General features: G+C 34.4%; 16 protein-coding genes, 1 non-coding gene and 6 pseudogenes across 23 annotated transcripts, besides 2 other annotated features; 13 read left to right on the forward strand and 10 right to left on the reverse strand.

Moving 5' to 3' along the window:
- Positions 1 to 408: 408 nt before the first annotated feature.
- TVAGG3_0751650 (uncharacterized protein) lies at positions 409 to 3,702 on the forward strand (the record flags this gene model as incomplete). Its single annotated transcript, XM_001302744.2, has 1 exon — positions 409 to 3,684. One exon carries the CDS (start codon positions 409 to 411, stop codon positions 3,682 to 3,684), a length of 3,276 nt encoding a protein of 1,091 aa, XP_001302745.1.
- A 379-nt stretch (positions 3,703 to 4,081) lies between these two features.
- On the reverse strand, positions 4,082 to 4,155 carry TVAGG3_0751660. The gene has a single exon. It is a non-coding gene; the product is annotated as a tRNA-Arg (tRNA).
- A 107-nt stretch (positions 4,156 to 4,262) lies between these two features.
- Positions 4,263 to 5,298: a mobile genetic element.
- A 773-nt stretch (positions 5,299 to 6,071) lies between these two features.
- Positions 6,072 to 6,890, forward strand: TVAGG3_0751680 (phage tail repeat-like family; the record flags this gene model as incomplete). The annotated part of the gene is made up of 1 exon (XM_051245269.1): positions 6,072 to 6,890. One exon carries the CDS (start codon positions 6,072 to 6,074, stop codon positions 6,888 to 6,890), a length of 819 nt encoding a protein of 272 aa, XP_051091856.1.
- A 139-nt stretch (positions 6,891 to 7,029) lies between these two features.
- On the forward strand, positions 7,030 to 7,361 carry TVAGG3_0751690 (uncharacterized protein; the record flags this gene model as incomplete). Its single annotated transcript, XM_051245270.1, has 1 exon — positions 7,030 to 7,361. A coding segment is annotated over one exon (332 nt), but the record flags the coding sequence as incomplete, so codon positions are not given.
- A 792-nt stretch (positions 7,362 to 8,153) lies between these two features.
- Positions 8,154 to 8,505, reverse strand: TVAGG3_0751700 (uncharacterized protein; the record flags this gene model as incomplete). The annotated part of the gene is made up of 1 exon (XM_051245271.1): positions 8,154 to 8,505. A coding segment is annotated over one exon (352 nt), but the record flags the coding sequence as incomplete, so codon positions are not given.
- Positions 8,506 to 8,523: 18 nt separating this feature from the next.
- TVAGG3_0751720 (phage tail repeat-like family) lies at positions 8,524 to 9,789 on the forward strand (the record flags this gene model as incomplete). The annotated part of the gene is made up of 1 exon (XM_051245272.1): positions 8,524 to 9,789. One exon carries the CDS (start codon positions 8,524 to 8,526, stop codon positions 9,787 to 9,789), a length of 1,266 nt encoding a protein of 421 aa, XP_051091859.1.
- Positions 8,524 to 26,635: part of a mobile genetic element that runs on past the window's edge.
- Positions 10,762 to 11,163, forward strand: TVAGG3_0751740 (uncharacterized protein; the record flags this gene model as incomplete). Its single annotated transcript, XM_051245273.1, has 1 exon — positions 10,762 to 11,163. One exon carries the CDS (start codon positions 10,762 to 10,764, stop codon positions 11,161 to 11,163), a length of 402 nt encoding a protein of 133 aa, XP_051091860.1.
- TVAGG3_0751750 (uncharacterized protein) lies at positions 11,183 to 11,338 on the forward strand (the record flags this gene model as incomplete). The annotated part of the gene is made up of 1 exon (XM_051245274.1): positions 11,183 to 11,338. The coding sequence occupies one exon, from the start codon at positions 11,183 to 11,185 to the stop codon at positions 11,336 to 11,338; it is 156 nt and encodes a 51-aa protein (XP_051091861.1).
- On the forward strand, positions 11,533 to 12,120 carry TVAGG3_0751760 (phage tail repeat-like family; the record flags this gene model as incomplete). Its single annotated transcript, XM_051245275.1, has 1 exon — positions 11,533 to 12,120. The coding sequence occupies one exon, from the start codon at positions 11,533 to 11,535 to the stop codon at positions 12,118 to 12,120; it is 588 nt and encodes a 195-aa protein (XP_051091862.1).
- On the forward strand, positions 12,166 to 14,319 carry TVAGG3_0751770 (DNA/RNA polymerases family; the record flags this gene model as incomplete). The annotated part of the gene is made up of 1 exon (XM_051245276.1): positions 12,166 to 14,319. The coding sequence occupies one exon, from the start codon at positions 12,166 to 12,168 to the stop codon at positions 14,317 to 14,319; it is 2,154 nt and encodes a 717-aa protein (XP_051091863.1).
- Positions 14,377 to 15,237, forward strand: TVAGG3_0751780 (uncharacterized protein; the record flags this gene model as incomplete). Its single annotated transcript, XM_051245277.1, has 1 exon — positions 14,377 to 15,237. The coding sequence occupies one exon, from the start codon at positions 14,377 to 14,379 to the stop codon at positions 15,235 to 15,237; it is 861 nt and encodes a 286-aa protein (XP_051091864.1).
- On the forward strand, positions 15,391 to 16,053 carry TVAGG3_0751790 (uncharacterized protein; the record flags this gene model as incomplete). Its single annotated transcript, XM_051245278.1, has 1 exon — positions 15,391 to 16,053. The coding sequence occupies one exon, from the start codon at positions 15,391 to 15,393 to the stop codon at positions 16,051 to 16,053; it is 663 nt and encodes a 220-aa protein (XP_051091865.1).
- Positions 16,973 to 17,587, forward strand: TVAGG3_0751800 (organellar and viral DNA polymerase type B; the record flags this gene model as incomplete). The annotated part of the gene is made up of 1 exon (XM_001302746.1): positions 16,973 to 17,587. One exon carries the CDS (start codon positions 16,973 to 16,975, stop codon positions 17,585 to 17,587), a length of 615 nt encoding a protein of 204 aa, XP_001302747.1.
- TVAGG3_0751810 lies at positions 17,676 to 18,481 on the forward strand (annotated as a pseudogene). The gene has a single exon. A coding segment is annotated over exon 1 (806 nt).
- Positions 18,990 to 19,684, reverse strand: TVAGG3_0751820 (annotated as a pseudogene). Its single transcript has one exon. A coding segment is annotated over exon 1 (695 nt).
- Positions 19,901 to 20,355, forward strand: TVAGG3_0751830 (annotated as a pseudogene). The gene has a single exon. A coding segment is annotated over exon 1 (455 nt).
- TVAGG3_0751840 (protein of unknown function, DUF4108 family) lies at positions 20,372 to 20,791 on the reverse strand (the record flags this gene model as incomplete). Its single annotated transcript, XM_001302750.1, has 1 exon — positions 20,372 to 20,791. The coding sequence occupies one exon, from the start codon at positions 20,789 to 20,791 to the stop codon at positions 20,372 to 20,374; it is 420 nt and encodes a 139-aa protein (XP_001302751.1).
- On the reverse strand, positions 20,828 to 21,259 carry TVAGG3_0751850 (Poxvirus D5 protein-like family; the record flags this gene model as incomplete). The annotated part of the gene is made up of 1 exon (XM_001302751.1): positions 20,828 to 21,259. The coding sequence occupies one exon, from the start codon at positions 21,257 to 21,259 to the stop codon at positions 20,828 to 20,830; it is 432 nt and encodes a 143-aa protein (XP_001302752.1).
- TVAGG3_0751860 lies at positions 22,092 to 22,883 on the reverse strand (annotated as a pseudogene). The gene has a single exon. A coding segment is annotated over exon 1 (792 nt).
- Positions 23,130 to 23,662, reverse strand: TVAGG3_0751870 (annotated as a pseudogene). Its single transcript has one exon. A coding segment is annotated over exon 1 (533 nt).
- TVAGG3_0751880 lies at positions 24,038 to 24,878 on the reverse strand (annotated as a pseudogene). The gene has a single exon. A coding segment is annotated over exon 1 (841 nt).
- Positions 25,083 to 25,644, reverse strand: TVAGG3_0751890 (uncharacterized protein; the record flags this gene model as incomplete). Its single annotated transcript, XM_051245279.1, has 1 exon — positions 25,083 to 25,644. A coding segment is annotated over one exon (562 nt), but the record flags the coding sequence as incomplete, so codon positions are not given.
- TVAGG3_0751900 (protein of unknown function, DUF4106 family) lies at positions 25,677 to 26,108 on the reverse strand (the record flags this gene model as incomplete). The annotated part of the gene is made up of 1 exon (XM_051245280.1): positions 25,677 to 26,108. The coding sequence occupies one exon, from the start codon at positions 26,106 to 26,108 to the stop codon at positions 25,677 to 25,679; it is 432 nt and encodes a 143-aa protein (XP_051091867.1).

Below are 26,635 nucleotides of genomic sequence, written 5' to 3' on the forward strand. Positions count from 1 at the left end.
TACCGTATATTATTTTTTAAGCTATCTTATTTTTTGAAATTTTATTCAAATCTTTGGTCGCAAGAAGAATTGCATGATAAATAAAAACATTTAATCAAAGTCAATTTTATTGGATTAATTATGTATTATAATCATACTACAGATTGTTCAGTCATTGAATTACATAACTGTTATAATTCAATTTTTAGTCAAGGAAGTGATTACTCATATAATTTTAATTTGCGTTGTTTTCCAATAAGATTAAGCTGAAATGATTTGCCAAACCAAAGTTTTCAAAATTGACTACTTATTGAATGAGGAATTTCGTGATAATAATAATTGAATAATCATATAGAAAGCTAATTTTCATTGAATGCTTTTTCAGAACAATCAGAAATCAAATCTAGTCAAAAAAAAGGAAAAAAAAATATGCTTTCAACCCTTATTATCTGTTCTTTAGGCATTTCAGAGAAATATAACTCTGTTGCACAAAAGGCTCTCTCATATGCCAAAAGATCTTTGCTTGATATTGATTCCAAAGAAGATTCTAAAGAACCAGGAACATATCAGTTTAACAATGGTTACATACATATCTCATCCATTCTTACTTCTCCCACTACAAAAGATGTTCGTGGCTATGCCATTGATGGATCAATCCTAGCCATCGCACCATCCAATAGAAGATCTATTAAAGAATTTAATTTCCAGAACTCGACAGTTTTCGTTGATACTGAGAAGCAAGAACTATACCATATCAAAGAGACTCTTGATCAGGACAAAGAAGTTATGATATTCAATGCCGAAAAAGTTGAAGCGTTAAGCGTATTTACAAACTTCCACTTTGACATTAGTACAAGAGAATTCATTCATGAATTTGGTAAAACTAATATCAACAACAAGAAGTTCAAAATTGATGGAAACATTGGATATTCTCAGAAGTGGAATTATGAAGAAGGTCAAGATCCATACTATGATGGCCGACCAAAGGGTCAACGTCTCTTTGAAGGTGTTCCACTTGAAGCTGGCGTTGGTGGTGTTGTTGGTCTTCAAATTGAAGCAACTGTTGATTACTCCGTGTTAAAAGAGTTCTTCATTGATGCCAAGTTCACATTCAAGGCAGCCACAGGTTTCCTTTTCCAATATGTCAGTGAAAACACCGTCCCTGATCCAAAGGATAAAAATGAAAAGGACGAACACGATGAAGGTGAAAAGGACGAAGGATTGGACTTAATATCACCAATAAAACAAAAGTTCCAAACTAGTTTTGGTTTCAGCTTTTGTGGTTTTAGTTTTGGTTTCTTCCCAGGCATTAGTTTCAGACTTGGAATTGAAGAAATTAAATTCAAAATTGGCAATGATTTGAAGTTTTACAGAGGAATGTACATGACATTGTCAAAAAGTGTCACTCTTTCAAAGAACGGTATCAAACAATCTAATTGGGAATTCAATTTCCAGAAGATCAGAGAAGATCCAGATCTTAAACAACTCAAAGATATCAATTTCTACAAGGAATTATCATTAACATTCACTCCATATTTAAGAGTTGGTATCTTCGTTTCATTAGAAGTCGGAACTAAAGAATTAGCAAGTCTCGAAGTGTATGCCAAGCCTAAGATCCCAGTTGAACTTTCATTCAATGACAACAAGTGCGCATTTCCATATGTTTTCGGCAGCCTTAATTTCGGAATTGATGTTGGTTTGGAATTCTCTGGATTCAAAGTTGGAAGTTTCACAATTATTCCTGAATGGAAATTTGAATATCCAATTTATGAGTCCCCACAGTTCAAATTATGCTTGACAGGCCAAACAAAGGGTCTCAATGGCCCATCTCACTTCATGTCTGATAAATATCAAGAAGGCAAATTGTTTTCATTGGATTCAGACAAGGAACTTACATTTACTCCAACAACAGATGGCGAATTCTCATATGTTTATGAAACAGGAGATCCATTGTACTATGAATTTTCTGAACCATTCTCAGGATCAAAGGATAAATCAACCACAGTCCAAGGAAAGAAGTCCGAAAGCGCCTTCATTGGAAGAGTTATTAAAGTAGAAAACAGTAATCCACAGAATGAAGTTACAGCTAAATTCGATATCCCTGTTGATGATTCGTTCGTTGTTTTCAGATATGAATTGTCAGCAACAGCAAGTGACAAGTATAATCCAAATATGATTCTTCTCATGAGATTTGAGAACTATGTTCCAATTGTTGACAAATTCGATGAGTTTGCCAAGTACTATTTCTCAATCTTAGTATCAGAAAAGATGATTAAGAACGATAATGGTAAAATAATCATTCAGATTCCAATGAGAAGACGTTCTGGAACTGGAACTGATTCACCAATTATTGTTTATCCAATGATCTTCCAAGTCGCTCCTGCTTCAATTATGTTTGCAGAAGATATGCCATTTGACGCTTATCCATCATCAATTGCATTCCCAGGATGCTTCAGAGATAATAATGATTACGATGTTGATACAATTTCCGATAACAAATTGAATTTCAATACCAAACAAATTCAAGTTTTTGAAGGTTATTTCATTTATGTTGCCATTCCTCAAACACTTGCAGCAAATAAGTACAAAGCATATCATTATAGATCATCATTTGTTTTATCACAAAAGGAATTCCCAGTATGGATAAATACATCAACACCAAAACTTTGGCGTAATCTTGGAATAACTAATAAATATTTAACCATCAAATGTTCATACTGCAATATGTTAAACAACAGTGCAGGTTCTGGATTGAAAGCTGTCTCTGGCTCAAATGGAATATTCAAATTTGGATCAGATCAGGGAACAAAAATTTACCTTTATCCAATATGTTCTAATGATCCTTCAAAATCATTCTGTCTTTACCAGACAAGTTTCAATCGTAATTATAATAATTTGTTAAAATTCCCTAACACAGATGGATTGCGACATTTAATACAATCAAATACTGATGATGGTGCAGAGCCAACAGGATTCTATGCAAAAGTTTATAAAAGAGGCGATATGTCAGATCCAAGATGGGTATGGAAGACATGGGAAGGAAAACCAACACTTATAGAAATATCTTATGATAGTTCTGCCACAATAAAAGTTTTAAAGACTTGGTACCCAACTAAAGGCGTTAATGTCAAATTGCATGTTAATAACAAACAAGTCCCTGTTTCTAAAAAAGATACACAAGCTTTGATAAGTTTATTTAATAATATCGGATGCACAAGATTTACTGAAAATACAATAAACGATCCCAACCAAGTTTTTTATGAAAAAGATGGTTCAATGACATTTAGAGATCAAAGTGTTTGCGTAAGAGGAACACCTCAATCATATAATCCATCATATGCTTATCAATATTCAGGTTTATTATTTTCTTCTACTCCACATATAACATTTGAAGATAAAAATGAAGCAGATCCAGTTGAACCTCCACTTCCAGCTGCAACAGCAGTACCAGAAAGAACTCCAGTAAGAACACCTTTGAAGTTCCCTGATGATCCAGATTTCGAAGGTGTTGGTGGTGTTAGTGGAAGCGATGATGCAGGCCCCTCCGGAGGTAAATCTAATAAAATAGGTATAATTATTGGTGTTGTAGTTTGCATCGTTGCTATTATTGTTTTTGCTGTTTCTTGTTACATTTGCAAGAAGAAGAGAAAACAACGGGAGGAAGGAGGAGAACAAGAAGAAAACAAAGCAGGCGAGCAAGTCTAATTTTTAAATCATTTTTATAATAAACAAATTATTTTACTAACTTTATGATTCTTTTTCTTTTTTAGAATCGTGATATCCAGCATATGTAAAAGTTTAATTTTGTTAAATGAGATAAGAATCTTGGGAGACAATGATATAGCACCAAGAGAGGAAAAAACTGATGAGTTGAACCCCATCAAACTACATAATGCAGACTTATGGAGAGTTCATACTTGTAGTAGATATGTGTGGCCTTTCCTCTAAGTAGAATGATATCAAATAGTTAGAGATTTTGGTTTGCGGTTTTGGATGTTAATCTGGACGCGCATGCTTGCATCATCTAATATCTGAAGGAAGTTTAGACCTATGGATTAGTTCTAATTGAGGGCAACTTCAGATAGTCAAATAGGAAAAAAATCGCGCAGTCCAGGACTTGAACCTGCACTCTACTGCTCCGTAGGCAGTCGCCTTATCCAATTGGGCCAACGGCGCTTCACACTTCTACAAAAAATTTTATTAGCTTGATATTAACTTTGATAATGTTGCAATTACTGAGCGATAAATTCAATACATTTTTTCTATGAGCTGCATTTTTTTAAGGGTGCACACGAGAGGATCATGTAAACTTCAGAATTTAGAACCTTATTTTTAGGCATTATCTTGGCTACCTATTTAGGCTCGAAAAGCAAAAAATATCAAAAAATACAACTTGACTCCATTATGACCCTTTCATGGAAGTAGTTTTTATCCGCTAGTATTTTCCCTTTGAATCTCTTTACAATTCGAAATCAAATTCAAACCTCAGTAGAAGAAAGGAAGAATCGACTTACTACGGTTGTAATACGAATAAATACATATATTTAATTATTTTTATTTACATAATAATTGTTTGAAGCTCATATTCCAACAAATTTTTAAATAAAAACATTAAAATGTTGAAAATGTTCATATATTTTAATAGGGTTTTGGCACTTTATTGAGGAATTACTACATACATAGTCGAACTGAACTTGATATTTTGAAATTTAAATTATTTATCAAAATTAAAATTTAACTTGAAATTTATAATTATTTAGTCATATTTTGCATAATTCTAAGTAGATTTTGTAAAAAATCAAGAAAAATTTTAACGTGCTTTATTTTTTCTTTTTTATAATAATACATATTATTATATAATTAACATATTCATAATGTTTCACCCTTTCAAAAATATAATCCTCCTCCTCTCAAATAAACGTACATACGGGTGGCCTCTTTTTTCAAAAAATTAAAATTTGAAATTTTGGGCTCAAATATTAGAGATTTTTTCAACCTTCAACGATATATGTTGTCTATATCAGACCTCCTTTCTTTTTGATACTTAACATTGTTCCTAAATCTTAGCCGTTAAGGGTGTTCTGAAAATATTTTTTTTTCGAAAAAATTCGAAAAAAATTCTTAAAATTCAAAAATCCCTTAATTCCTAAGGATTTTGGAAAAAAGTTTTTACATGAACATGTGTATATTATATGAAGTATATTGATAAGGTAAAAATCAAATTTTATTGCATATTCATCGAGAAAATAAACTAACGAATCCCTCAAAATTGAGAGGGTAATCCTCCTCCTCTCAAATAAACGTACATATGGGTGCACCGTTAAACAATTGAAATAATTTAAATTAACATCGTTGCAATATCTGTATATCTTTGTATGATTACTTTTTGGTATTATGAATCAAATGTGGTTCTATTTTGGGCGAGAAATTTCCGAAAATAATAATTCACAATAAAATAAATGCAGGAACTAATATTACAGCGCAATCAAATGACCAAAATAACAAATTATTGTATTTTTTAAAATTTTATGGTTCAATCATATTAATTTCATAATCAGATAATGATTTTCATGATAGAGGTTGTAAAATATTAATTAATATCATCAGTAATAGACTTTTTACAAATTTTCCAAAAAAAATATCAAAAGATCAGCTTATTTCATGGAATATTGAACTTAACATCGTCTAACGATTATATATAAAGTGCTATATGAAGGACATAAAGATACGTGGAAATTATCGGACATAAGAATTTGCTGTTTTTTGGTAAATTCGTCTAGGATATTACTATCTATTATATTTATCAAACTAATTTTAGGAAATATTAATTTTTCAAATAATTGAATTGTAATTTTAATAATATTATATAGAATCAGATAGTAAATGTAAAATGTTTGATTTTTCTGATTTCAACACAAATTGTAGTATTTTTTCTGAGAAACGATTTAATCAAATATTAGAAAAAAAAAAAAAAAAAAAAAAAGGTAATGGGGCTTCCAGGCACTTCGTGCCCTCTAGCCCCGAAGAAATTTTTGAGAGTCGTCACTTTTCTGTCACTTTTCAGGAAAAAACATTTTTATTATTATATATAAATGAATTTTACAAAACCACCGTTACCCTTCTTTGGAAATAAGAGTAGATGTAAAGATATTCTATTGAGAGAACTTAAGAAACTACCGAATGGTCTAACATTTGTAGATTTGTTCGGTGGAAGTTTCTATATATCTCATTTGTGCCATACCGTATTCCCAGACTCAAAGATTATATGCAATGACTTCGACAACTATATGAACCGTCTCAAACATATACCAGACACAAACAAAATATTGAGTGAGTTAAAAGAAAAGATACCTATAGGTAAGATGGAACGTATACCATTAGATAAGAAAAATACTGTCAGAGAGGTTTTGAAAAAAGCAGAATATATTGACTGGGATAGTATATCTTCTAGACTTTTATATAGTGGTGCTATAAGAGTTCATGACATTGAAACACTTATGTCAAAAGTTTTATATCTTAACTATAAAAATGTTTTCAAAGAGAACATAGAAAAATATACTGAGGGTATAGAGTTTGTGAGATGTCATTGGACAGAGTTGTATGAAAAATACAAAGACAAGGAAAATGTTTTCTTTATAGTAGACCCACCGTTCTATAACACATGGGATTTTCAATACCAAGTAGACTGGACTTTGAGAGACTCTTTAGAAACTTTAGACGTTTTACATAACCATCCATGCTTTTACTTTACATCCGATAAAAGTGGTTTAGAAAGTGTCATGAAATGGCTAGAAGATATAAACGACTATGAGTTTAGATATGACAAGATAGAATATGAGAGAGGTCCTATAAACTGGAGAAAGTGTCATAACAAAGAAATTTTATTGGTAAGTAAATGTGGTTTGAAATAGGACTACTTGTTTTAGGTTTTTTCCATTGTGCCATTTACTTATTTGACGTGGCAGAAAGATATAGAGAATATGAAGATGAACCAATACCTGCAAATGTTCAGTATATGTACTCGTAAGAGATATTTTTATCTAATATTAAATGGACGCACAGAACTTAGCGAATGCACAGCAACCTGGACAACCAAACCCAGAGAATATTCCAAATGAAGTTAGAATACAAACTGCAATGGCAAACTATGGTCAAGTGCCAACAGATGTACAAATGCAAACTGCCATGTCAAATGACGCTGCGTTAGGTTTGCCACCATGGTATGCAAATATGAGATGGAAAGAGTTTTATACAAACCCTGAAGTGGGATATAAACAACTCTATGCAGATGACGCGAACACAGGAGTTGACCCAGAATATGTTTTCTACCAGAGGAGAAATAGAATGTATGAGCTCCAGTTAAAGAATGCAATGGAACTCAACAGGAAACGTAAGAGACTAGGCGGACATTAGATTTTTACATATAGTAAAATGGGTTTCTTTGGAAGAATAGGAAACTTCTTTCGAAATGTTGGAAGAGGTATATGGAATGGAATAAAATCTGTCGGAAGAGGAATTTGGAACGGTGTCAAAAATATTGGTAAAAGAGTAGGTCAGTTTGTTGGTATTATACCTAAAGACCCTGAACCAGAAGAACAAGCTCCTGTTATACAACAGCCTGAACCTGCACCACAGTCTAGTTGGCAACCAAATCCAACACCTCAACCGTATTAAAAATTATATTTTTACCGTTCGATAGTAGTTGTATATGAAACTAAGTTCTAAGTAAAACGCATGGTATAATGGAATTATTCTCTTTCTTCCATCTGTAGTAAACCATACTTGAAAGTCTGAAATACTTCCACTCGGCGGTTCATATAGCTTTGTAGGTTTTTCGTAAAAGTCATTCATCAGACATAAGAAAGAGTTTTGTGCACCAGAAAATGAAGCATGAACTATAATAGCATCTGGGTCGAAAACATTTTCATATGTTCCATTAGGGTTTTCGACTTCATAAAAGTCCGGGTGTACTGGATATTCTGCAGGCTGATTTAACATCCTCAAAAACCTATACCATGCCAAGTTGTTATATTTTGTAGAAATATAAACGTTTTCTCCAAGGTCTTCTATTTTATTGATTTTAACAGTTGCATTTTTCCTGTCATAAACAATATCGAGATGGTACTCTCCTTCGTCAATGTTATACTGGTTTGCATATTCGAGATAGATATCGTTTATTTTTTCTTGAAAAGCTTGAAGAGTTGTTTCTAAATTTACAAGCAAATTCACTTGTAAAAGTTTTCCCTGTTCAAATTTCTCATGCGTACGTTTTTCTTTGTTATAGTATCGAACGGTAAAACCGACCGTAAATGGGAAACCATGTATGGCTTCTGAAATGAACTTCATTCTACGAAAGCCAACAGCTTTTGTGACGGATGGGTCTCTTAACCATCTCAATGGGTAGTCAAAACGATAGCCTTCATGCTTGACGGTCTCTGTCTCAAACTTTTGACCGACATTAGTAAAAAGTTCATCTAATGGTTTAGTTGTAGCAACTCTTGAATTTTCTTTTTCTATTGAAAGCATATTTTATCTAGAATAAAAATGTCGAAAGAAACAGCGTCTATGAGAGAAATACAACACAACCGACAACTCATTATACAAGCTCTAAATAAGAACACAACAAACTTTTCAAACTATTCTAAGATATCTGAGTCATTGAAAGAAGGAAACTTAAAACTGACATTAAACCCATTGACAGATGAGTTTCTGTTTCAAGACAATAAGAACCATACTGTCTGTGTAAATCCAACAAAAGGAACTTTAAACGAGAAACCTATAGATGAACTTCTTTTGAAAGCAGATATTGACAACAAAGCTGACAAAGAGTATGTCATTGAAAAAGTTCAAGAAGAACATGACAGAGCAGATGCAACATATGCAACAAAAGAGGATGTTGAAAAGAAAGCTGACAAAGAGTATGTAGATGCAACAAAAGACTATATTTTCGCATGGACAGATAGAACATACCCACAAAAACATCATACACATAACATCTATGACGTAGATGAACTACCAGCAATGTTAGATGACAAAGCGGATAAGAACCATACACACGATTTCTTCGCAACTGTTGGTATAGAAAATATTGAAGGAACGGTTGAAGGAGCTGATGGAACTGGTGGGGATGTATTAAATTGGAAACCTCCTAACTTTCCACAAGGTTTAACATCGGAGGAAGACATAACGACGATGTTAAACCTTAGATGTAGAAATGTCTATGTCATGGAGGATGAAAACAATGTTAAATTCACTGCTCAAGATTTATATGATAAAAAAGCTGACAAAACATATGTTAACGATGAGTTAGCATATGTGGGTAGTGCGTTAGTGAAGAAAGCAGACAAAACAGAGCTTCAAACATTAAAGACAGAAATACTTCAAACAGTATATCCTATAGGTTCTATTTATACGTCAATGAACTCTACCAGACCAGAAGTAGTACTTGGTTTTGGAACTTGGACTCAAATAGTCGACAGGTTTTTGTATTGTGCAAACTCTTCAAAGGAAACAGGTGGAAGTAAAACGATTTCAGGTGCAAATTTACCTGCGCACAGTCACTACGTAAGTTTAAGTACATCTGAAGCAGGTTTGCATAGTCATAGATTTTGGGATTGGTCAACAATGACAAAAGGTAAAGGATATGATGTTAAAGAGGACGTTAAGTTTGCTATAAATTGTTACTGGAATAACACTGAGGTAGGAGGAAGCCATACACATCGCGTTTCAGGGTATACGCAAACAACGGGGCAGAGTAAAGACTACATGCCACCTTACATGACAGTTTACGCATGGTATAGAAATGCTTAGTCGTCATTTTCAACTTCTTTAGCATATTCGTCAGGAGTTGTCTTATATTTGTTAGGAACTGTCTTTGAAAGTATACCACCTTGAACTTTGACAAGTTTGAAACGAGGTCTGACAATAGTAGTTTTATCTTCTGCTTGCAGTCTGTACATTTTGCCATGTTTGCCTAAAACTTCATAATATTCTCTTGTATACTTTCTTCTATTTTTACGAACACGAATGTGAGTACCTGTCGGGTTCCCATTGTTGTCATAGTCAATAGTATTTTCATATGGGTCGCGTTTAGGTATTTCTATTTTTACTTTGTCACCTTTCTGAAGTTTGAAGCCTGGCATTCTTTCTTGTTTGTCTCTTTTGACTAAATTGTTAAATATATAGTCTTTCTCTAAGTTAGGGTTGTTTTTCATTTCTTCGGGGGAGTGGTTTCCCAAACCTTTTTGTTTACGGCTATTGTAAATATTTAAAACTTGTCTCATCTTTGCCATGGAGAAGTGTCTATATTTGTCATCATATGACATCTCACCTACCTCACCACCTTGTGGTTGATTTAAGTCTCTTAAGATTTTTATACAACTGTCAATGACACCAAGAGCAGAATGGTTTTGGTCGACAATGAAATATTGGTTTACATTTTTTGAACGCAGATAGTTTTTAATATCGTCTGATTTGAAAGAACTTTCATAGTCAGATGTCAGTTTTGTTGGATGGTATTTGTCAACGAATATTGTCAAAGCAGTTTTCACATCTAAAATATTTTTGGACTGTAATGGTATGGCTTCACAGTATCTTGTGTTTTGACCAACAAATATTAACCAGTATGGTGGTCCATCTTCTCTATACCTTGGAATGTTTTCCAAGATATCCATAAACCAAGCATTTGGTGTTGAACTAAAGATTTTTACCATGAGTGCTTTCTTTGTCGCTTTAGAAACATACGGGTCCTTGTTTGAATTCGTCATTTTTAACCCATAAGAAATGGGTTTATTTGGCGCATTAGCAGGAGTCGCATCTAGATTTTTACCCGCAGTGGGAACAATAGCCAGAGGTGTATTTGGAGTTGGAAGGAAGATTTTGAGTACATTAGGTATACTTAAAGAGAAAGCACAACCTATTATACAAACTGTACAGAAAGGTTGGGAGGTAGCACGAGATGCAGCAAATCTTATTCCAAATCCTGAAACAAGAGGAAAAGTTCAAGGATGGATGGACAATGTAGGAACACAAGCAGGAAACTACTATAACAAAGCAAATGACTACTATAACCAAGCAGGGCACTATATGGACCAAGGTGAAAGATTCTTTAACAGAGGATATAACCATGCACAACAGTGGGTAAACAACAACCAACCTCAACCGCCTCAAACGTGGGGAATGTAAAATTTTTTACTGAGATGAAATGAACAATACAGCATTGAGACAAATGGGCTCAAGATGGATTTGTCGACTTCCAGCAGTTACACAACCACGTGTTTGTCAAGTCCTCCCTATACCTCAAGAAGTTTTAGACCGACTTAAAAAACCTAAACAACCAGTTGAAAACAAACCAAACTAAAATTTTTTACTGAGATGAAATGAACAATACAGCATTGAGACAAATGGGCTCAAGATGGATTTGTCGACTTCCAGCAGTTAAACCACCACGTGTTTGTCAAGTTTTTCCTATACCTCAAGAAGTTTTAGACCGACATAAAAAACCTCAACAACCAGTTGAAAACAAACCAAACTAAAATTTTTTACTGAGATAAAATGACCGAAGAAGTTGAAACGGTAGATTTGACACCACAAACAAAAAGTTCAGAACCATTGTCAAAACCTGTCAAAGAACTTACAGATGAAGAGAAAAATTCAATAATAGAAAGTGCCAGGTCTGGAAATACAAACTCTAACTACAAAGTCACTTTTCATAAAAATGGAACGGCAAGTATCTCAAAAAAGAAACAGACTCTCACAAATAAAATATTGAAGTCTGAAGGAGTTTTCAAGACAACAGATGGGAAGGTATACTTCACTGACCAACAGTTCATTATAGAACATCTCATTGACTTAGAGTCGAAATATTCTAAACTTTACAACAAACACAAAAAGTTGAAAGGAAAACAAAAACAGATGGCATATGATATTTATGAAGATGTTGACGACACAACCATACCTGCAAGTGAGGTAAAGTCAAAGGAACCGAAAAGTGACGAAAAACCAATAGAAGAAGGTGAGCCAAAAACTGAAGATAAACCAAGACCAAAGTTTAGTTTGGAAACTACTAAAACAAGTCAACCTTCATTAGCTGGTATGGGTTGGCGTCAAAGGCTTATGATAGCAGGCGGTTATGTAAAGTAAAGGAAAAACATTTTTAAAACAGTATTTTTTTATTTTTATATAAAAATGCCTCCATATAGAATGGATAGAAAATCTGCTAGAATAAAAGCAGAGTTGCAAAGATATGGTTGGAAAGTTTCAAAGAAGTTTAAATATAGGAAGGGAAGACCCATAAAAGTCTATGACAAATTGTCTGGTCTTCGCTACGAGATGGACTTGGAAACAGCGCGCGCCAATTATCCAAACAGACTAGAGAGGTTAGAAGAAGAACGTCTTATGAACTTGCCTTTCAATGTTAGTGAGCCTCAAGTTGAGGGACACGACGGCTTTGCCAGATTCTACTGGAAACATGACGAACAATTGCATCCTTTGAGAAGGAAAAAAGGAAAAGGTGAAGACAAACATGCTCCCATGGAAAGAACAAGATATGCATATGAAAAGTACCGTGAGGTTAGAACTAAAATTACATCTGGTCGAACCTTTACAGTAAACTTTGACGAAGGAAAGAACAAAGAAGGCTTCATGGGAGTACTTGCTGCCATACAAGACGGAAATAAGAAAGGATACAATCTCAGACTAACCATAACAGATTTGGACGGTCATATATACTATGCACATGGCAATGTCGCAACAGCCGCACAACTTCTCGACGCTTTCAAGACTACAAAGAGAGAACAAATGTTTGACTCCGACTCAGACATCTTGAATGCAATTGAAGGAATTGCAAGTGTAAAGTTCGAATGGTACCAACATAACCCTCAAGCAGTCAGACAACATGCTGGATACTTCCCGTTCATAGTTAAGTCTAACATTGACTTGACACGGTATGGAATTTACAATTCAATAGAAAAAATTGTCAATGAACCTTGTATTCTTACATGTCTCAGGAACTCTGGTCTTGTTACAGATGAGAAGATGAAGTATCTTGAGTCATGTGTGAAAACAAGATATATTCTTAGAGGTCAACTGTCAAAAGTTGCACCGTTGGCAAATGTGAATATCCGAGTCAACATACCGACTGAGAAAGGTTCTTCACACGATGACTATGTTGTTGACTTCAAATTACCATGGTTGAAGATTGTACTTGTCCACAACCACTTCATGTTGAACGAAAGTCTTACAAACCCATTGTTCGGAAAAGGTAAGTGCAACATTGTCAGGGCTGTTAACATTCTTTTCGAGAAAGGTTTGTTGGAACCAATTCCAGATGACAAGCTGACAGAAACTTTTGTACCAAAAGACGAAACAAACTTTTCGTTGTTAGCAAGACCAAAGGTTGTTCCGGACAAAGTTATAGCACAAGAGAAGTACACTGTTCCAAAAGGAGTTGGATTGTTCGGATACCAACCTGAACCAGAAGAACTTCCAATGAGGTTGCAAGAACTTCAAGATGCTATAAACAAACTTCCATTGAGACATCCAATTGACGTCAAATTGTATTGGAGAGCATCTGAGTTAGGTCAGAAGGTTTTATATGAAACAGGCTGCTTTGACGATGTCTATGAGATAACAGGAGAGGTTTCTCAGAAGATAAGAGACTCGCTTGAATTTCCACGAACCGGACCCATAGGTTGCGACAAGTTTGACTCATATGAAAAAATATACTATGTCGACCTTAACGCTGCGTACATGAGGTTTGTTCAATATATTCCAACTGGAATTCCAAACGAAGACGGTGAGTTCCCAGGAAGGAACTATACAGTTGGAAAAGTCATGCAACAACTCTATGATATTAGGAAGGCTTCAAACTCAAAACTTGCAATGACACTGAAATTGTTGATGAATTCAACATGGGGGTATTCCATTAAAAAACCTCAAACGATGAAGAGTAAACACTATGAGAAGGTCGACAACTTTGTGGAAAGGTTCTCTCCTTTTGTTTTGAAGTACGAGTTCACCGAAGGTCAAAGTGGCTTAGTAACCACATTAAAACCTATTGTCGAACATTGGTCTTATCCTCAGTTCGCAAAAGCAGTCCTTGACGAGTACAACAAATTCTTCTCCGATGTTAAATCAAAAATTGTGGTATACTATGAGAACATCGATGCACTCATGACAAACGAAGAAGGATACAACAAACTCATTGAAATGGGTTTAGTCGGTGAAAAGATGGGCTGTTTTAAGCTAGATAAGGTATTTTCCGAAGTTCATGTTCTCTCCAAACGCAAGTACTGGGGAATACTTGAAGACGGGACAGAAATAAAACATTGCATGAAATAGTAAAACATTGCATGAAGTAAAAACGTTTTTAAAACAGTATATTTTTACATATATTAAATGCTTCAGGTTGAAAAACAAAGAACAAAAGTAGCAGATACAAAACCGTTAGACTATATCTTTACAAATGCCGGTAGAAATATTTCAGATGAAGAAATTTCATCCGGCTCCTACAGGTTTGATTATCCAATTCGTTGGCTTCAAAGTCCTTCAGATGCAAAGGCAATAGGATTTAGAAGAGTTTTGTTTTCAAATAGAACTAACGCGTTTATGTTTGCAGTATATTTTCATGGCCAGTATAAAGGCTCTGATGGTCTAATAGAAAAATTTGACGAAATGAAAATCTTTACTATTCGCTCAGACGAAAGTCTTGAAAAAACTCTAAATGACTTTCAAACTCAAATAAACAAATACTACTGGGAATTTCAAGAAAAATACCATTCTTTACTAAACGGAACGTACTATCTGAAACTAGAATATGATAAGATGAATTCCACAGTTTCATTTCAAAGGATTGAAAATAACCCTCCAAGAGATACAGAGTTTTTATATTGGGGAGTAGACAAACGTTCTTGGGCACAATTTCTTCGGTTACTAAACCAGAACGAACCATTACCACCTGACGGTCCGTTTAAATTTATACTTCCACCAACAGATTTGACAGTTTATAGAAACGTGTTTGACCCTCAAAATGTTATATGTCATGCAAGTTTCAGTTCAAGCAACAACAGTTTTCTTTGTATGGGTAAGGACTTTTATGACTTTGCTTCTAAATTCTATGAACCACCTAGTAACAGTTTCTCTGACTTTCAAGTTTGGTTCACAACAAACGGTGTGCAGCATATTATACCATTGTACTACGACTTTTATCTCGAATTGTCTTTCATATACAACTACGGAAAAGTGCTGAAAAAGTATTGAAAAATGAGTTTTTGGTTGAAAAAAGAGGTGGCTCAACCTCAAACGAATGTCCGACGGTTAAGCCATAAACGAATGTCCGACGGTTAAGCCACAAACGAATGTCCGACGGTTAAGCCACCAAAAATATTTTTTTATTTTTATTGTAAGAACAGTATGACAGTCGAAGCAAAAACGTTCACGAACAAATCTAATGGCGAAACATTCACAAAAGGCACTTACAACGGTATTGAAGTCTTACGTAGAGACAGGGATGGTTATGTAAATGCAACAAATATGTGTCAGCAGTTTAGGAAAGACTTTAGAAGGTTGTTGGAAAATAAGTCCTGGGAAGAGTATTTTAAGGCATTTTGTGAAGAATATACCAACCCGCGGAATTCCGCGGGTTGCTTTTTATACACAGTTCATGCAGAAATTCCGGATGAAATCAAACAGGTTAGAGGAATGTATGTAGACCCAAGACTCGTAAACTATATAGCAATGTGGGCTTCTCCAAAATATTGTATAGCAGTTGGAAAAATTATGGACTCCATAGACAAGAAAGTTCATGAGAAATTAGATGAAGAAGAACTTGAAGATACAGCAGAGAATGCAAAACCTTTGTTCGAAGAAGAAGTTAGAAAAATGCATGAAAAACAAATAGAACATGAACGTGAGATATGTTCTGGTTATAGAGATTCTCCATACGAACTAGACCAATGGGAACAAGAAGATTTAAAGAGAGAATTTAGAGAATATGAACTCGCTAAGATAGCATTAGAAGCTGCAGAAGAGAAGTTAAAAGCTTGGGGTTGTTTTGTACAAAAATATTGTGAGTAAATGAACCATTTTTTTTATTGAATTCGACAAAAATATATTTTAGGGTAGATGGCTAGATCTACCCTCATTTCTACCCTCATTTCTACCCTCATTTCTACCCTCGTAGAAAACACACAAAACTCGTTCATTTTGTATAAAAAAAGCAACCCGCGGAATTCCGCGGGTTGGTATATTCTTCACAAAATGCTTGTTTTGAGGTCGAGCCATTTTTGGCTCCACCGTATTTTAAACCAAAACTCTTGAACTTTGTATAAAAAGCAACCCGCGGAATTCCGCGGGTTGGTATATTCTTCACAAAATGCTTGTTTTGAGGTCGAGCCATTTTTGGCTCCACCGTATTTTAAACCAAACTCATTTTTGTCTGATTTACGCTCATTGACGAAGAAATCGTGAAAAAACATATACGATGAAGTATATTTCCTGTGTTGTTGTCAAAATGTCATGTTGTCACACTTTTTCAGAGAAGTTCATTTAACCGAGTGACCGAGTGACCTGGTCGCCTAAAATATATTTTATTGAATTCTGAGTAAAATGACCAAATTTCATGAATTTCCTCATATGTTTGCGACCGGTAGAAAACCGCGGGTCGAGATTCCGTACGAAAATCGTAAAAAAATTCTATGAAAATCGTGGAAAAAATGCTACCCCGACTTTTTCCGGCCTTGCATAAAACTCATGAAAATCGTGAAAAATTGCGACCCCGATTTTTCCCGGGGTCGCCTAAAACACATGAAAACAGTGAAAAAACTCATGAAAATCGTGAAGAACAGCGAGTGGGAGAAAAACCCCAGTCGCCAAAACTCTATGAAAATCGTAAAAAAACTCTATGAAATCATATCTTTTATACAAGATAGAAAAAATAAAATTAACGTTAGTTTTTTTAAAATATTTTTTTTTATTTTGTATGTAAAGACAGGAAATGTTAAACATTGAGTTTGAAACAGTTAAAAAGATAGACAATGACACCAAGGTGGTTAGAATAGGTGATTTAAACGTAAGATACTCAAAGAAATACAAAAAATATTCTTTGTCAGACATTTTAACACTATCTGAAAAGAAAACATCCCACGACTGGGTTAGAAATGCTTCTACTCAGAAAATTTTGACAAAAAATCCTGAGCTTATGATATCGGTAAGATTCTATGGAACAAGAGCATATCTTATAGACAAAAGTCTTATACCAGTAGTTTTGTTCTGGATTGACCCGGTTGTTGGATATAATTTCATAACATATGGTTCATTCGATACTGAACGTTGCAGTGAAGGCTTACTTTACATCGTTCAGAAACCGAAGGACTTCAATACAAAGAGATATAAGATAGGAAGAACATTTAATATAACTCAAAGATATGACAGTATAGTCAATAGAGTTAAGGTTGCGTTTGTTAACGATATGAGAGCTGCTGAAACAGAACTACTTGAAAAGTTTGAGAAGATGTATGGTGCTCCCATAAAAGGTAAAGAAACGTTTGAAGTAGATGAGATCGACAAAGCTATAAAATTATTTGACGAAGTTGCTGAAAAATACATGTAAAGCGTTTATTTTTGGTCTTTTGTGAAAGATAGAAAATAACGCTAATTTTATTTTTTTTTATTTTTTTATTTTGTATGTAAAGACAGTAATGTCAACAACAGAGAACACAACAACTGCTATCGTTCATGAAGCCATAAGTGAAGAATACGAGTGGGTTCAGTATAACAAACAGTTACGTCTCATTCGTTCGGTCAAAGATGACATGTACCAAATGCAAAGTATTTTGAATACTCTTCGTTCTACAAAGCAAGCATACCATTGGTTTGAAAACCAACAGGCACAAGAACTTTTAGAAGAATTTCCTCATATGTTTGCGACCCTCGGAAAACCGAGGGTCGAGATTCCGTACGAAAATCGTAAAAATTTGCCAAATGGTTTGAGAGGTTGGTATGTACATAGACTTCTTGTAAATGCTGTTGCAATGTGGGCTTCACCTCGCTATGCTTGTTATATTTTCATGATGTTAGATGAAATTCATAGACAAGAACGTGAAGAGCTAGAGAACAAGCTTGAAGCAAAAGACAAAAGCGTTCAGAAAAGAATACCACGTTCGGTACCAAAAGGAAAGGAAAAGAACTATAAGTATATGATTTACACTGAAGAGATGGAAAATGAAGAAGACAGAGATATGGTTATGTTGCATTTAGTCAGAAGAAACAACAAAAGCTTTTACGACCTTGCTAAGATTTACAAATCTGACAGAAATTGGTTCTATCGCGAAAACTTACCGATTTCAATGACACCGAATGAAGATGTTAAAAAGATAGTTCAAGATACGTTACCTCAAACACACTATGATATGAAAGGTTGTACAATACTTACATTCAAAGAAGATTTGCCATTACTGAAAGAAAGATAACAGAGTATTTTGACAACTTCAAACAAGCAGAGTAGATGAACCATTTATTTTTCAAGCTTGACACCAAAGATGGCTCAGGTAGCTCTATAAGGTAAATTGTCTTGTCAATCCTTCTGGCATTCCGAGTCCTTCCTTCCAACATTCCGAGTCCTTCCTTCCGACAGGAAAAAAATTTCCTTCCAACAGGAAAAACTTTTCCTTCCTACAGGAAAAACTTTTCCTTCCTACAGGAAAAAATTTTCCTTCCTACAGGAAAAAATTTTCCTTCCTACAGGAAAAAATTTTCCTTCCTACAGGAAAAATTTTTCCAGTTGTCCGTCCGTAAACCATTCAAATTTTCGAAAATTGAGAACTTTTTGGCCGACCTTCAGAAAAAGTTTTTCCTTCCAACAGGAAAAGTTTTTCCTTCCGACAGGAAAAATTTTTCTTTCCGACAGGAAAAGTTCTTCCTTCCGACAGGAAAAGTTCTTCCTTCCGACAGGAAAATAACAGAGTATTTTGACAACTTCAAACAAGCAGACTAAGACTCAAACACTTACATTTTTACGCTTGACTTTTTACAATTTGAACTTTGTTTGCGTAGATATGATTCTGAAGAAGTATGAGGGTCTTGTATGACTTTGTACTTCTCCCATAGTTCATGTCTGTCAAACTTACCTGCCATGGACTCTTTCATAAGTTCCATGAAATCGTCTTCGGACAATCCGGGGAAAAGTATGATATCAGTAAGTATTCTCTTTACATCCTTACTTAAACTCTTGGCTGTCTGTACACAAATGACAACTGAGATGTTAAAGTGTCTGAGCTTCTTAAGAATTCGACACATGTCTTGTTCTCTATTCTTTAACAAAGGATGAGAAGCAAAGTCATCTAAGATAAGAAGACACCTATGAGGGTAAGTCTTCCAATCGTAAGATTGCAATTTCTCTCGAAATGTACTCTATCTCTTTCTGTTTGTTTCTGAAGTGTTTCTTCTCTAATATTCTCTGCATTTCCTCATTTGGGTCTTTAAACTTCGAATTGACATACTCATTTATAGCATTGTACTTCAAAACTCTTCTTTGGTACTTCTTTATCCAATCTAACAACTCAGAGTCTTTTATACATACTAACTTAGACTTTTTTATAATATCTTTGAACGAATTGACGGTTTGGTCAAATTGACCAGAAGTACTACAAATGACTACTAACTCATAGAATGGGTTCTTCTCATCTAGTTCTTGTTGTTGTGCAGCCATTTTAAGATAAGTGAAAGTCTTACCCGACCCAGGCGGTGCGATTAGACCTGTTATACCATTCTGAGCAAATAAGAACTTGTCATGTATGGGTTTTATCTGAGCATTTTCCAACTTCCTCTTGTTCTTATTTAAAACATTCTCAAATTTCTTGTCAATGTCAGCAAACTTTTTTTCTAACATATTTTTAGAAAAATTAAAATTTTTATCTTTTAGAAAATGTCTAGCGATTTCGCTATCTATATTCGAGACAAGCTTTTCGACAGCAAAACATCTGTCGACCATAAAATCTTACATAGTGTAAACAAGAAAGGGGAATTTGTTCTAAAGTTCTGTTTCTGGAATATGACAAGAACCATAAAACATTAAGCAGAGCAGTCTTAAAATTTGTCAATGACAGACTTGTTGACAGAGATGACGCCTCTTGGAGAGATGAAGTCCAACAAAACTTCTTAGAATGCAAAGAAGACACATGCGCTGTTCTTGAAAATGAAATAGAAAACAGAATAGAAGAGCTATTAAATGACAAAGCACTTTTACAAAAATATGGTTCTGAGAAGTTTGACATAACTCCACCAGAAAAGAAGAAGAGAGAAAAGAAAGAAAAGAAAGAAAAGAAAGTAGAAGAAGAGAAGAAAGAACCAGAGCCAGAGAAAAAGAAATTTGACATGTAAAAATAAAATTTTATTTTTAGAACATTTCTGGGTCAATGTCAATGTTCTCTTCCTCTTTAGGAGTAAACACTGGCTTAGACTCTAATAGCTTTTTACACAATTTACCTTGAACTTCTACAACTTTAGACTCATAATATTCATAGTCGTCTGCTTTCTTTGGTTCATAAGGTATAACAAGTTTGTATGCTTTGCCTTCTTTAAGGTTTGAAAACCTTCTGTCAAAACTTTCTTTGACTGTTAACAAACCTTCTATGTCTAAGTCTTCAAATTTCGCACCATTTTTAGTCACAATAGCAAACTTAACTGGTTCGATGTTCCAAACTTTGTCAAATGTAGACTTTTCAAAATGGTAGAAGTAAACATTCAAATATGTGAATGGGTCTAGTTCTTCTTTAAGTCCTGACATGTACTTGTTTACTGAGATGAATTTCGTCATCTTTTCTATCGGATAAAAAAATATTTTTTTTAAAATTTACTCAGAAAAATTTTTCTTTGTATATACACCATTCTGAACATCTAAAAGACTTTTGACATTTGCCAAGAATGTTCGTTTAGACGCTGTCATATAACCATACTCTTGACAATATTGTTTATACGAATCGTACAATGACCTTTCATCTAAACACTCAAAGTCAGTTTCATCTATGAACAGTTCATATACACTCTTGTTTGCTTCTAACAATGTTTGTCTCTCTTCGGTATATGGAATTTGTCTTGGATTGAACTTAGAAATATCTAATGTCATGAAATATGAGAACAAGTGGTTGTAAAAGTTAGGTGTCAAAGTTTCTGCTAAGTCGTCAAAATATTCTGTATCTTGCATATGAGAATCTGACGTTCTGACAACTACATATCTTCTGTCAGAACTTTCTAACTTCATCGGAACGGCATTGTTTGAAACCATGATGAAATTTGCAACATTTTCACAAACTCTTTGGTCTTTATATTTTCTTTCAACAACTCCAACTTTGTCTGTTATAAGACTCTTCAAAGCATCCGAGTTCAAAACTTTTGTTGTATCTATACTTTGAAGTTCGTTACATACTATAAGTTTCATATTCTCTATTGAAGAGTTAAATTTACCGCAGATGTTTTCTAAGTTTGTCATATTCGGGTTCGAATAGCCCTCTAACAGTTTGCATAAGATATCTGTAAAGAATGTGTTCTTACCTGTTCCTTGTTTTCCAATTATGATGAGAGCAGTTTCATTTTTAGCACTTGGATGTTGTAAGATGTTTGCAAACCAACATAAGACATACTCATAGACTCTTTCGTTTCCATTGCATATAATTTCTTTGACATGGTCTAACCAAGCTTCTATAACATTTTCTTTCCATTCTACTTGTTCGTATTTATATCCAGTGAAGATAGAATAGAAGTTTGGAGATGGTGTATAGAACTTTATACCACGAACTGAAAAATCATCTAACTTTGACAATAAGATATCCCAAGCATCTAACATCTTCATACCAACTTGTACGACTTTTATTTTCTTAAGTTTCTGTCTACATTCTTGTTCTGAAACTATGGTTGCTCTTGGTTTGTTAAAGACTACATCCCATTCTTTCATGACATAACATTCTGGGGCAGAGTCAACATAAATGACTAAACGTTTCAAATTCTCGACTGCTTTGTTATAGTCTCTAAATGGACACATATTTCTGAAGGCTTGGAAGTCATAAAAATCTGAAACATCTATTCTGTACATTTTTATAAAAATAAAAAAAATATTTTTTTTATTCTTGACTTTGTTCCATTTGTTGCATTTGTTGTTCTTGAGCTATTTGTTGTTGAAGTTGTTCTTGTAGTACAATACTTTCACCAGTTGCATCTTCCAATTCGAAACTTTCTGCCGTCATTGACAAATACATAGGACATAAAAGTTTTACAGGAACAAAGTTTGCGTCGACTAAGGTTAAGTTTATGTTTGCTAAAGTGTTTGAGTTTACTAAAGCTGAAAACTCTGCATTCGAATGAACAATAGGCAAACAGCAGAGAATGTGTTGTTTATACGCATGAGTATCTTTGGTCATAGTAGTTTCTGTCGACATTCGAATAGCACTTTGAACCTAAGTTTGAAACAATATATAAAATAGGTGTACTTAAAGTCAATGGAACGATAGACCTTGTATGACACCTTTTCCTGTTATAGGAAACTGTTGGTAGTAAAAACCAGATATAAGTTTTGTATTATAGCTCATATCGTTTATACTGAACTCAGTCGGACATCCAAACATAATGAAACCTGCTCTAGTTGCAGCACATGTTACATCCGTCCTTAAAGTATTAAATAAGTCAACAAAACCTGTTGGTGGTATGTCTGAGTAAGTATCTTCAAAGAAGTATTTTTTACCATTCACAACAATAAAATCTTCTGGTGTCAAAAGAGCAAAACAGGCTTTAGTCGTCATCGTGTTTAAGGTCAGTTTACAATACCGTCCTTGAGGACTTTGTAAGTTTGTTGTTATAGAATTATATGACTCAGGGTTTTTAGTCGTAATAGTATAAACCACTATGTCTTCTGCCATTTACATATATTTAAAAGTTTTTCTGAAAGTGGAGAAGAACTTCATCTAAACTTTCACATGGTGTTTCTTGAAGTTCTCTGTCTAAGAAGTTCAAATATTTGTAAAGACATAGAACTTTCCTTTGTCTACACGAACAAACAAAACAGGGTCTTTCATATCGTTCAAAAGTGTGTAAAGTCCTTTACATGAAATAAAGTCTATATTATTTTTCTTCAAACATCTTTCAAGAAGTTTTGACATTTTTACTTAGCAAGTAAATTTTAATGAAATGTTGTGGTCGTCAAATATTTTTATAACGTCTGGGAAACTATATTTTAAGTTCAACGTTTCACCTCCTTTCATAACGTATATTTTGTCAATGATATTATATGAAACACCACAGCAAGCAATGTCGGGCTCTATTTTTGATGTTTATATCGTCTGCCTCTGTCAAAAGTTTCAATAGTTCTTTCAAAATTTCACGAGTGCGATGACATATGAGTTCACTTTACAGGGTTGTGTTCGACCAAGTTTAACATTATACCTAAAGCTTGACAAATCTTCTCCTGAGTTTTAAGTTTGTCTTTAAGTTGCATGTAGTCATTTCGAATATCTGCAACAGAACTTAAGTCTCTGCTAACTTCAGGATATGTTGGTTGTTCTTTTACAGGAACTATTGTTATACCATCTTCGTTTTCGTATGGTTTCCCCACTTCAACATCTCTTTCTTTGACATTGACAACAACACTTTGACTGTTTGTTTGAGTTGGTGAATTTAACTTCACATCTGCCACCGCCATTAAACCTTTTGAAACACTTACGCTTCTATTTTTCGGAAATGACATTTTACTTAGAATAAAAAGATGGACGTATTTGAGTATCTCTTCGAATTGAAGCAGAACAAAGTTTACACACACAAACAATACAAATACATTGATAGAATAGTTCTTTACACAAACAATGGAAAATGTTATAGAATAGCAGTCTTTGCTGAACCAAAATATTTTCATAAAGCAAAGAAAGTTGGTATAACCGAGATGGTGAAAGTTCTTGAAGCAGACAAAAATATAACAACAAAACTTACAGATATTTCTAAAGGTAAGTTTATAATACAATACTATGTCAAAACTGCGTACTGTCAATATTTGACGGAGAGAAGTCAGTTCAAGAAAAACTTACTGACCTGCTGCCAAAATCTGCTCGATGGAAGCTGTCGTTATGCCAATCTGAGGAGCCCCAGCAGGTTTCATGAACGAATCTTCAAAAGAGCATCTTCCGTGAAAAGTGCTATTGGTTTTGTAAACTTCTTTGCTTTCAATTCATCTGGACCGTCTCTGTCACCAGTATATTGTATTTGAACTGTACCAACAGTTGAAATACCACCCATAAAGTCTTCTGAGTCAGCAAATGGAATGCCAAGCCAAAAGTTTGAACGGTCTCCATTTGTATATTGAGTTTTTGACCTCCTGTATGATCCATACTTTCACATATGGCATAATAGAACTTTGCATTTCAGGGTTAATGGTTGTTGTGAAGTTGTGTTGTTAAAGTTCATAGCATCTAATGTCAAGTTGTATGACCTCATATCCTCAACTGTAGAATATTCTTCTCTTGGATAATATTTGCCATCTATGTTTATATGATATTTAATACCAGGTTGTAGAAACAAGAATAGTCATTTATAGTTCGTCTGAAAAGAACAAACATAGTATCTGCATTTTCATTGCAGTTGTTAAAGCAATATCTGTTCTTGCACCTGCGGCTCCTGATTTTGATTTCCAACTTCACCTGCAAAGTCTTTGACAGATATTTGGTGTATAGGGAACATAAGTGGAACTGCAATATATTTGGCAGCTAAAGCATTTGAAATATCTGGGTCCAACATATAGACTGCAAGTCTGCTTTCTATTCTCTTGCATTCAAATTTTTCGCATGTGAACTTAACTGGGTCCCAAGCAGTTCCAGCAGCATTGAAATAATAGTTTACTTCAGTGTTGAGGTTTGAGAAACCAAAGTCTAAGTCAACTTTGTCTTTGCAAAAGTCGGCGAATGACGTTTGATTTGTTCCCTTTACGTCTGTAATAGTGAATGGGTCTTGTGTTGGTGCAATGACTAAGTTATTTTTGCTTGGAGTAAGTTCGATAGAAATTTTTCCTGCCCAGTTTGGCAAGTATCTTAAAAACCTGAAGATGAGGAAAGATGACAAAGGAACTCTAAGTTTCAATTTTACTTTGGTTACTGCTGCTGCAGTTTGTCCAGAAAGGTTAACATAAACTCCTGGAACGTTAGGGTCAAGTCTTCTTATTTTCTCAATAGTTGCATACTGGTCTGTTTGTTCTCTAGCTTGTGGTTGTACTGAGTTTCTCAAAGCGAACCATTCATAGTTTGCCCATGTTACTGTTTGAACTAAGTCAGAGTTAGAATATATCTTATATCCCATGAAAACTTCTGGAGCATATTGGTATCCGACATAGAAAATTCCATTGCAACCTTTCTTGTCAGACAACTTGGCAGAAGGTTTTATTTCAATGTCTTGTTCCACGTATAAGAAAGAGTTGTCAATAGAAATAATATGAAACCTGTCGCAAGCAATATCTACTGTTGTTGAAGAACCTTCTCCAAACTCACCTACGTTTCCATAAGAAACAGCAGTTGTATATTCGTAAGTTCCAGGAACTATTTCTGACCTTCTAATGGCATTGTCGCATTCGTTATACCATTCGGAAACATTTCCATTCATGGCATCCAAAACTGTTGGCGTTATATTCTGAGCGGCGTACATTTCATATGTGTAAAAATATAGAATAGTTGGATTTATATGTCATAATAGAACCCACTCGGACCATGCTTTACTTTCTTCCTGACTGAGTGTTTAACTCTTCTTTTTCCTTCATTGCCACTACTTTCACTAGATGAAGTTACTTCTTCACTACTTTCTCCAACTCTTCTTCTTTGGTGTCGCTTTGGTAACTTGCCCTCTGCTTCAAGTTGTTGCATCTTTGCCTCATGTTCATCTAGTATTTTGCAAATTTCCCATGTCCTTTTTGCCTTTGGGCTCTGGTCGCCCATCTCAGGTAACCTATATCCTAGAAAGAGTTTGTCATAGTTTGTATTTGAGTCTTCGCTTATTGTTTGCATGACTCTTTCCTGAGTTTCCGGTTCAAGCTCTTCAAACAGTGCCTGTCCATATGGAATATGCTCGTTTCCAAATATATGTTTTTGTAGCCATTCTGGTTTTCTTTCCATGTAACCAATAATATCTTTTGTGAATGGGAAAGCTTTTACCCAATGTTTCAGTCTTGCGTCATTTATTTCTGTAGTTGGTTTTATTTTGTCAAGGAACATGTTTTTCAATACTAACATTTCATTTGGTACTGTCCATTTGAGTTTTCTTAAATATTCATCCCTTCTCAGTTCATCGCCTGCAAAGTAAGTTTTTATGACATTTTGTAAACTTTCGTTTGCAAGGTCATGTACAATAGGTTCTCTTCCTTCTCTGTCCCTAACTCTCTTTCTAAACTCTTCACCAAATATACCATCTTTATGGTTCTGTGTAGTTCTTTGAGATAAATGTTCTAGAACGTCAGGTGTTATATTTCCATCAGCCATGTTCATTTCATACTGGTTCCAAAATATCTGCATCTTTCATATCTTTCAATGGCATTAAAGCCGCGCTTAAAATACCAGCTATATCTTGTTCACCATTGACTTCCATTGCGTCTACAACTTCTTGGAATTGTGGTTGTAAGTTTATGAACCACCTATCCGGATTA

Source organism: Trichomonas vaginalis, chromosome III, assembly GCF_026262505.1.
Source record: "Trichomonas vaginalis G3 chromosome III, whole genome shotgun sequence".
Taxonomy (NCBI): domain Eukaryota; phylum Parabasalia; order Trichomonadida; family Trichomonadidae; genus Trichomonas; species Trichomonas vaginalis.